Source organism: Mus pahari, chromosome 9, assembly GCF_900095145.1.
Source record: "Mus pahari chromosome 9, PAHARI_EIJ_v1.1, whole genome shotgun sequence".
NCBI lineage: Eukaryota > Metazoa > Chordata > Mammalia > Rodentia > Muridae > Mus > Mus pahari.
The window spans coordinates 48393354-48402657 of record NC_034598.1 but is presented as its reverse complement, the minus strand read 5'-3'; the positions used below and the strand labels follow the sequence as shown (position 1 = coordinate 48402657).

At 47.2% G+C, this 9304-nt stretch overlaps 1 protein-coding gene across 3 annotated transcripts; it reads right to left on the bottom strand.

Annotated features, from left to right (window-relative positions):
- Positions 1-1396: 1396 nt before the first annotated feature.
- On the bottom strand, positions 1397-8625 carry Cdk2 (cyclin dependent kinase 2). Of its 3 annotated transcripts, XR_003844510.1 has the most exons (9): positions 8288-8609; positions 7505-7582; positions 7286-7406; positions 6116-6286; positions 4862-4963; positions 3456-3599; positions 2952-3155; positions 2521-2686; positions 1411-2106 (listed from the first exon to the last, which is right to left on the bottom strand). XR_003844510.1 is itself a non-coding variant. In XM_021205858.1 (8 exons), the coding sequence occupies exons 1-8, from the start codon at positions 8401-8403 to the stop codon at positions 2582-2584; spliced, it is 1041 nt and encodes a 346-aa protein (XP_021061517.1). In that variant the 5' UTR covers positions 8404-8625; the 3' UTR covers positions 1397-2581. The 3 variants fall into 3 exon arrangements, 2 of the variants coding, with proteins under 2 accessions (XP_021061517.1, XP_021061518.1); XM_021205858.1 differs by having other exon boundaries at positions 1397-2686; positions 8288-8625; XM_021205859.2 differs by lacking the exon at positions 3456-3599 and having other exon boundaries at positions 1397-2686; positions 8288-8625.
- Between the last annotated feature and the right edge of the window lie 679 nt (positions 8626-9304).

Genomic DNA, 9304 nt, shown 5'->3' with positions numbered 1-9304 from the left:
GAAGGCGGGTCAAGAGGAAATTTTAACCAGTACTGGGAAATTTCCGAACTTGACAGGCAGTGCAAAAGAAGGCTTTTGGTCGGATGTGGTGTGGCATTCCTAATCCCAGCACAGTGGATTGAGGTGGAAGCAGTTCTAGGCCATCCTCCTATACTAGTGAATTTGAGGCTAACCCGGGCTACTCAGTTTAACAAGATCTCAGTAGAAGGGGGATGGGGAAGGGAGTAAGCTGGGCTTGGTGGCCCACATGTTTAATCCTAGCAAACAGGAGGCTCTCTCCATGAGTTCCATGCCAGCCTGGTCTACAAAGCGAGTTCCAAGCTACACAGTGAGACCCACCCCCCAATCAAAAACAAAACCAAAAACCAATGATACCGGCATTAACCTTCTCTTCTCCCCGTGCCCTGCCTTTCCGTGTCAAATTAAGAAAGTAAAGACCCGAAACCAGGGAATTAAACAACTTTTATCTTGTAAATTATTTTTAGTGGAGCATTAGAGAACAGTAGTTTTGAGGTGAATTGTCTAATTGTTTGATGGTATAAAACCATGACAACAGGGGCTGGTGAGATGGCTCAGTGGGTAAGAGCACCCGATTGCTCTTCCGAAGGTCCGGAGTTCAAATCCCAGCAACCACATGGTGGCTCATAACCATCCGTAACAAGATCTAACGCCCCCTTCTGGAGTGTCTGAAGACAGCTACAGTGTACTTACATATAATAAATAAATAAATCTTAAAAAAAAAAATGTCAACAGAAAGTGGTAGTCTGAAGACACTTTAGCCTCCTAAAATTTAACATTAATGATATTTTAAATATATTAAATTGTTTGTAAATGTGAAAAAACATTTAGAAAACTTTGCTGAGGATTTTTTGCGGTACTGAGGATTGAACCAAGGGCCTAGAGACAGGCAAGAGATGCATACAATTCTGGCAGAAGACCTGTTCCCAGTACCACTGCTCACAGCTGCCTGTAACTCTAGGAGAGATGATATGCCCTCTCCTGGCCTCTGCGGGCACTTGTGACTCACATGTACACACAATTTCAAAACCAGACCAAACAAACAAAAACCTACACAAAATGGTGAATGCTTACTGGGAAATGGAGTGTTGAGATGACTGCCCCTGAAGCCCACTCAAGTTGCTGCTAAAAGAAAAACTTTAAACAGTGTTCTTCTATATTGGTGTGCCTGTGTGAGTAGGGAAAAGTAGGAAGGAAGTCTCTTCAGTTTCTCCATCCTTAGAAACACCCCACTACAGAGCATGGGAGGAGGGCCTGCATATACAGAGATTAGGAGACACATACTGCTTATTCACATTCAGAATCTCACCCACACCATTTTTTTCAGTAAAAAAAAAAATAAATGAAGGATAAATATGAAAGAGATTCACTCTACAGCTGAGAATATTTTCTTTTAATGAATTTACAAACTAAATTACAAATAATATTAACAGAACACTGGAGGACAGGGGGTGGGTGAAGAAAATCATAAAAGAAATATTTTCTTTTAACAATTACAAAATCTGAAAGTGCACATGGCAACAAGTCCATCCACACTGACAAGGAAAAAAAAAAAAAAAGGAAAAAGAAGAAACAACAACAAAACCACTGAAGTATCCAAACTACTTTAACTTGAAGTATAAATATAACTGTTCACTCTTTTATAGAAAATTTCCCCCAATGACCTAACCAGGTCAAAGCCTTTAAAAAGTATCAGCATTTTCAAAATGATGTCTCCTGGCTGGCATCCCTCCAGGGGGGAAGGGTGGCTCTCAGAGGAGGGTGGTAACAAGGCCCTCTGAAAAGTGAAGAACTGAACTTCCAAAAGGAGGGCTGGGAATCTGGCTCATTGGTGGTACATTTGCTTAGTGAGGGCAAGGTCCCGGGTTTAGCCGTCAGCACCAGAAAACAGTAAGATTGCTAAAAAGAGAAATTCAAGTGTCTTTCACCTTGCCCTGTGAACCACGATGAACAGACCAGAGTGAAGCGCAAGCCTTGTGCCCTCCTGGCTCTTCTTGCCTGGGGAAGGTAGACAGGGCACTGGAGGGAATCATTTCTTCTGCTTCTCCAACCGGGCCCTTGATTGCTAGGTGAGGCCAAACGCTAAAACTAAGGTACAAACAGCTTAGGTCTATTTTTCAATCTAATTTATTAAAACGGCCCCCTCCTGCTTGGTTCTGAGCTGTCCCAACTTAGGCTTCTGCTCATGCTCATTAGTTCACAAAACAGTGGCAGCAGGAGTCTGGGAGCGTTTCCCTCGACATGGTAATTATGAGACAGTCTTAACATTGGGATGGCAAAACCTGACACAGGGGAAAACTGTCAGTTTTGCTTTGAATACCAATCCTTCTCAGTAATGACTGAGAAGAGGGAGAGAAGCTGGTGGAAGCCAGGTTAAGTGCATCTAATGCCAAAACCTCTCCCCTTTTCCCCTAACCCTTCCCTGCACCTCTGAATCCCCAGAACTGGCTGGCAAGAGAAAAGGCGAGTGCTAAGACAGCCAGAAAACAGCAGAAGGCTGACCTGTGTCCAAAAGGCCCAGGGTCAAGTCAGACCACAGGTGAAGAGGGCTTTGGGAAAGACATCAGAGTCGAAGGTGGGGCACTGGCTTAGTCACATCCTGGAAGAAAGGGTGAGCCAGGGCTGCTTTGGCTGAAATCCGCTTGTTGGGGTCATAGTGCAGCATTTGCTGGAAAGAAATATATTCTAATTTCAATGATGTGGCGGCAGGCCAGACTGACAGCAGGTGTACTCAGAAACTTGGGAACCAGTATTCTCCTTACCCCCCCGTTCTCATTTCCCTCCTCCCGCATCTGAACCAGCCTACTGATGAAGAGAGGAACCAAAGGCTAAGGTACTGCTAACAGAGTTCGGGGGCTTAGCTTCTCTTCATCCAGGAAAAGCTCCTCTCTGGGAAGTGGGAGGGCTCACAGGCATCTATTCTGGGAACTTACCGATAACAAGCTCCGACCATCTTCATCCAGGGGAGGCACAACTTTGCTAAAATCTTGCCGAGCCCACTTGGGGAAACTTGGCTTATAATCAGGCATAGAAGTAACTCCTGGCCAAACCACCTCATCTGGGGTCCCCAGAGTCCGAAAGATCCGGAAGAGTTGGTCAATCTCAGAATCTCCAGGGAATAGGGCCCTGCGGGTCACCTGGAAATGGGGAAAGAGGAAAGCCAAGACCCACAGTGACGTCAGTTCACAGCGCCCCTTGTACAAAGGAGGTTCCCACAGGCAGTGAAAGGTCAGCAGGGCCCATGACTCCCCTCCCCAGGGCTTATCATGGGGTCGGTCATACAGAGCTTGAGACAATGAAGTCCCTTATCTGTCTCCTCGTCCCTCCTTCCTTCCCCCAACCGTGGCTTCATAGATCCCCAAGGCTGGGTGGGGCTGGGAGGGGGTGAATGTCTGGGGTGCCACTGACACGTAGCAAAGGGATCCCAAGCCACTCACGGGGTATGGGGTAGACACTGCGGTCATCCCCCCTCCTTGTGATGCAGCCACTTCTAGATAGGAGCACAGCGGGCAGAGACTGTGTCTTCCATTTCTTCTGTGTTCCCCACAGCACTTAGCATGGTGCTGGGTACACACTAGGTGCTTAACAAATATTTTTTGATGAATTGAGAGAGGAATATGGGCAATTGTAAGGTACTGGTGGATAAATTCACATTCTATATGTATACCTCTATCTAAGCTAATGGTCTCCAAGTCCCCAGTTTCAACCCAAAGGACCATAAAAATATTACTGATCTGTCTACCCACTGTTGTATTAAATGGGATGGGAGCTCCCATATGAGGCTAGGCTTAAGGGATCCTTCAGTCTGAAAAGCCAGAGGTTGAGGGGCAGGACATGACCAAGTCTACAAAACCAATAGGCATGAGTCAGTTGGACCCACTTGCCTTTACTAAATTCCTTGTTTCTAAGAGGTCTATAGGACAAAGGAGACAAAACAGACCTGTCCAGCCCTTGACACTGTGACATGACGTTCTCATCCACAAAGTTCAAGCTCAAATACCATTAAATCAAGTGTTAAAAAACCAAAGCTGGACGCACACCTTTAACTCAGCCCTTGGGAGGCAGAGGCAGGTAGATCTTTCAGTTTGAGGCCAGCCTGGTCTATGAAATAAGTTCCAGGACAGTCAGGGCTACACAAAGAAACCTTGTTTTATAAAAACAAAAACAAAAAAAACAAAAACCAAACAAGCAAACAAAACAACAAACAAACAAACCCAAACCAATCAAAAGCAACAAAACAAAAAACAAAACCCTACCACTCACAAAACAAAACCCACTCTGTTTTAAATAAGTTTATGACTTTGTGTCGAGACCAAGTCACAGCTATCGTTGGAAGCATGTGGCCTGTAGGCCACCTGTTGTACTAAATGGAATTCATTTATCCAAATATTTGAGGATTAAGGCCGAAACAGCTGAATGAGTGGAGCCAGCAGGGTGGCTCATGCCTGTCAAGTCAGTCCCGTGGGTGAGATGGTAACAGTGGAAAGTGAAGCCAAAGGAAAGGATCAGGAATACAAAGCCAGCCTGGGCCATAGAATGAGACTACCTCAAAAAATAAAATGGCTGAATGGATACAGAGTGGATTGAGCTCACTTGGGGGATAAGATATATATATAATACACACACACACACACACACACACACACACACACACACACACACACACACTAACTCTGTTTACAAATATTCCAAAATTGTAGTTGGTATCAGGGCAACTACCTCTATAGTGGTAATACTTGAGAGAACCCTGTGATAAAAGGTCCATGGTGCCAGGCCAAGAAAAGGGTTTTGCTCTTGGATGTGGGCATGGGTGGGCTGCATAGGACCTGGCAAGTCTCCATACCATTTCAGCAAAGATGCAGCCCAGGCTCCAGATATCCACGGCTGTGGAGTAGTACTTGCAGCCCAGAAGAATTTCAGGCGCTCGGTACCATAGGGTCACCACCTGGGGAACAAGAAGACAACGGGGCTTACAATGCAGGGAGGGGGTCACATACCTCAGTTCAACAAAACCCTACTACCTTCCAACTTCTTTTTAAAAAGGATTTTATTAGCCGGGCGTGGTGGCAAACGCCTTTAATCACAGCACTCGGGAGGCAGAGGCAGGTGGATTTCTGAGTTGGAGGTCAGCCTGGTCTACAAAGTGAGTTCCAGGACAGCCAGGGCTATACAGAGAAACCCTGTCTCAAAAAAACAAAAAACAAAACCAAAAAAAAGGGTTTTATTGCCAGGCAGTGGCGGCGCACGCCTTTCATCACAGCACTTGCGAGGCAGAGGCAGGTAGATTTCTGAGTTCAAGGCCAGCCTGGTCTACAAAGTGAGCTCCAGGACAGCTAGGGCTATACAGAGAAACCCTGTCTCGAAAAACCAAAAAAAAAAAAAAAAAAAGTGGGGGAGGGGGGATTTATTTATTTTTTTATTCTAATACCATACATATATGCATGTTTATGTAGGTTTCCACAACTGTGCAGTGCCCTCAGAAGCCAGAAGAAAGTGTCTGATGCCCTGGAGCTGGAGTCAGGGGTGATTGCAAATTGCCAGACATGGGCTCTGGGAACTGAACTCAGGTCATCTGCAAGATTATATGCCCCGAACTGTTGAGCCATCTGTCTATCCATTCGTGTAATTCTAAGTAAATCCCCAGATTTGGGACCTTCCTGGAAAATCTGAGATATTTAAACAAAACAGCAACCAGTTTTCCTGGCCTAGTATCTAAGTCCAGGCAACCTTGTAAGAATTCAGTGCATATCTTAAGACCTTTTGGGTAAAAGTTAGAGCCACGGCTCAGCAGTTACGAGCACTTGTTCTTGCAGAGGACAATTCCCAGCACCTATATGACAGCTCACTACAATCTGTAACTACAGTTCCAGGGTATTAGAGTATCAGACACTTTATTTTGACTTCTGTGAGCACCAGGCAGGTGTGTGGCGCAGATATACATGCAAGCAAAACACTTATACACTTTACGTAAATAAAGACCTTTGGGTTGTCAGAGATTCCATTTACCAAGGAACTCTTGCTCCAGAACTCTGGTAATTTCTGAATGCTGTTATGAACATCTCCCAAGACTCTAAAAGAAAACCATAAAGGGATTTACCTCATGAGTGTAAGTTCGGACAGGGACTCCAAAGGCTCTTGCTAGTCCAAAGTCTGCCAGCTTGATGGACCCCTCTGCATTGATAAGCAGGTTCTGGGGCTTAAGGTCTCGGTGAAGGACACGGTGAGAATGGCAGAATGCCAGGCCCTGGAGCAGCTGGAACAGATAGCTCTGACAAAGGAGAGAGGGAGGTTTGTTTCTCCATCGCAATGAGCAGATACGACTTATTCTTTGCCCTCAAAAATTCAATAAAACCTTAACTATCTTAGATGAGAACTACACTATACATTTTTGGGAAGGTTGTTTAATTCTTTAGTTACATTTTATTTATTTAGAGGGGGCAAGGGCATGCCACAGTGCATGTGTAGAAGTCAGAGGACAACTTGCAGAAGTCCTGTTTTCTTCTTATGTGGGACCTGGGGGTGGAGTTCAGGCCATCAGGTCATCAGGCTTGGAGGCAGGCTCTTACCCGCTATCTCGTCAGCCCTGTTTGTTTTTAAAGATACTGTCTTCCAGGCCTGGAACTTTGTAGCTTGGCTGCCCTGTACTTACACACATCCTCCTGCCTCAGCCTACCAAGTGTTAGGATTACAAGCACGAACCAACACACATAAGTACAACATAACCACACATTTAATAACAATGTCGTTTCACTGAATTTTCAGCCTTCAAAGAATATAAACCAGATACTACTCAATTTTTGCATTCCTTTCAATACCCTGTGGCTGGCACATTGATGGTGTTGAACTGTGTTGAAGATGTACTTGCTGATACATTCAAAGTAGTTCTAGGCTGGGCGGTGGTGGCGCAGGCCTTTAATTCCAGCACTTGGGAGGCAGAGGCAGATGGATTTCTGAGTTCGAGGCCAGCCTACAGAGTGAGTTCCAAAACAGCCAGGGCACACAGAGAGACCCTGTCTTTGGGTAAAAAAAAAAAAAAAAAATCCTTTATCTGAGTGTTATCTGATCTCCTTCTGCCTGAACTGCCAGCTCATAGAAGCTCCTCAATTTTGATTCTTCTGTCCATCCTAGGGTTAATGACTAATGAGCTGGAGAGGGAGGAGTGTTAAAGTCTGAAGTCTGAGAAAAAGCCAAAATAAATCATTACCAGACTGAATTACCTGCCTCTTGTTTTCCCTAAAATATGTGGGCTGTCACTGAACAGGGTTACCTTGATGAGGGGAAGAGGGATGCCTGTGAGGGCGGAGGCATCCATAAATTTCTTGAGGTCCTGGTGCAGAAATTCAAAAACCAGATAAAGCTTATTTTCTGTGTGGATGACATCCAGCAGCCTGCAAGAGAAGGTCCAGGAAACAGAGTTGAAGGAGAGAAATTCCGAGGCTAAGCAAGCAGAATCCATCTTGGTGATCATCTCTCAGACCAGACTTACTTGACGATATTAGGGTGATTAAGTTCCTTAAGGAGAGAGATCTCTCGGATGGCAGTACTGGGTACACCTTCGGTCTCACTTGGAGAGGTTGGGAAAACAGAGACAAGAATATGGTTACAAACATCATTCCCTCAGGGATACACAACCCCCAACCCTCTTAGGAAGGCAGAAAGGAGAGGTGCTGTCAGGAGTTAATTCCTGGGTGGTTAGGGTGTGGCTTTTAGACATATTTAAGGCCACTATTTCCTCTTTTTCCAGTGTAAGGTAAGAAGAGCCTCCAGGTGAATGAAAAGCAGAGGAAAGGTAATAGGGGAGGGGGGTGAGAGTAGCTCCCAGCCTCCCCAGAGGGCCAGTGAGTCTCAACTGCCATTCTTTTGAAAGAGGGTGAGGGTTCTAAGTATGGTGCTGGAGCAGTGAGGATAGCTCTCCATTCAGAAAGGAACTTTCTTCTGGTTACCACATAACCCAACTCCACGAACAGCCCCGGACCCCTACCCGGGCTCCCACCCCACAACTTTCTCTTCCCAAGTCTCTCGGCTTGCAGGTTTGGGAGCACACCGGGTGGAGCACGACAAGAAAACTTTCCCCTGGATCCTAGCCCCGGACAGTCTCCTCCGGTAGAGCCTCCACCGTCGGCCAACCCACCGCTCGCTTCACGAGTCCCTCCCTCCCCGCTACCTTCCGGTCCGGGGAGGGACGCTACCCGCCTGTTGGGGTAGGGGGTTGGGAGGGGGACAGCCAAGAGGTCGGGGCAAAGGAGTTCCGGCTCCGGAGGCCACTCACGTGTCGAGCCGGATCTTCTTAAGCGCCACAACTTCTCCCGTCAACTTGTTTTTGGCTTTGTACACCACTCCGTACGTGCCCTCTCCAATCTTCTCCACCTTTTGGAAGTTCTCCATGGAGCGCTAGTGAGGCGGCTCAGGCCCCCGGGAGCGGGGCCCGGGAACCCTGACGAAAGCGGGCCCGACACTCGGAGCGGAGGACGTGGGGGCCCGGGTGAGCACCGCAGCCCCAGCTCGGGATCGAACGCAAGGAGAGCTCAGCCCTTGACAATTTGTCCAACTTGAAACAATGTTGCCGCCTCCCCCACTGCTCCAGACGGCCATCCGAGACCCCGCCCCTCCTTCCCGCGTTTCCCTGGCCCCGCCTCCCGCCCTTCCGATTGGTTCACGTCACGAGGGCGGACCAGACCACCGCGCTCCCGCCTCAGAGGCCCCGCCCTGGGCGGGCGAGCGGAGGGGCGGCTGCACCACTTTCCCGAAGTTCCTGGTTTAAACTCCGCAGGCCGGAACTGGTGATGTTTCTGATCTACGGATTTTCTTACCTTTCACTCACAGTTTTCACCACCTCTTGGGTGAGATTAAAATTCCACCTGGACAAGAGAGTCTGTTTTAAAAAGCAAAACCCGGGAGTCTTTAAAAGAAGAAGAAGAATGTATTTTATTTTAAATGGTGTGTGGGTTTGCGTGTCTGTAAGTTTTCACAGAAGCAGCAGGTGCCCCGGAGCTGAGGTTCTAGGCGGTCGTGAGCCTGACTTGAGTGCTGGAGCTGACTCTGGTCTTCTGCTAGAGCAGCTTGCGCTCTTTCTCCAGCACGCCCGCCTGCTTTTTGGAAACATCTCATAATGCAGCCCTTGTTGGCTGGAATGCGTTCAAAAGTACAGGTTGTCTTCGAACTCACAGAGATCCGTTTGTCTCGGTCTCCATGTGGGGCACAAAATCGGGTTTCTCTCTCTCTCTCTCTCTCTCTCTCTCTCTCCCCTCTCTCTCTCCCTCTCTCCCTCTCTCTCTCTCTCTCTCCC

What these genes read in the sequence shown, in the direction of transcription:
- Cdk2 (XM_021205858.1), bottom strand. Translation starts at nt 8,403, where the DNA reads ATGGAGAACTTCCAAAAGGTGGAGAAGATTGGAGAGGGCACGTACGGA. An exon ending in AAGAAGATCCGGCTCGACAC is followed by an intron (nt 7,583 to 8,287) that starts GTGAGTGGCCTC and finishes AACCTCTCCAAG; the next exon opens with TGAGACCGAAGGTGTACCCA. An exon ending in ATGGTCGGAGCTTGTTATCG is followed by an intron (nt 2,687 to 2,951) that starts GTAAGTTCCCAG and finishes ATTTCTTTCCAG; the next exon opens with CAAATGCTGCACTATGACCC.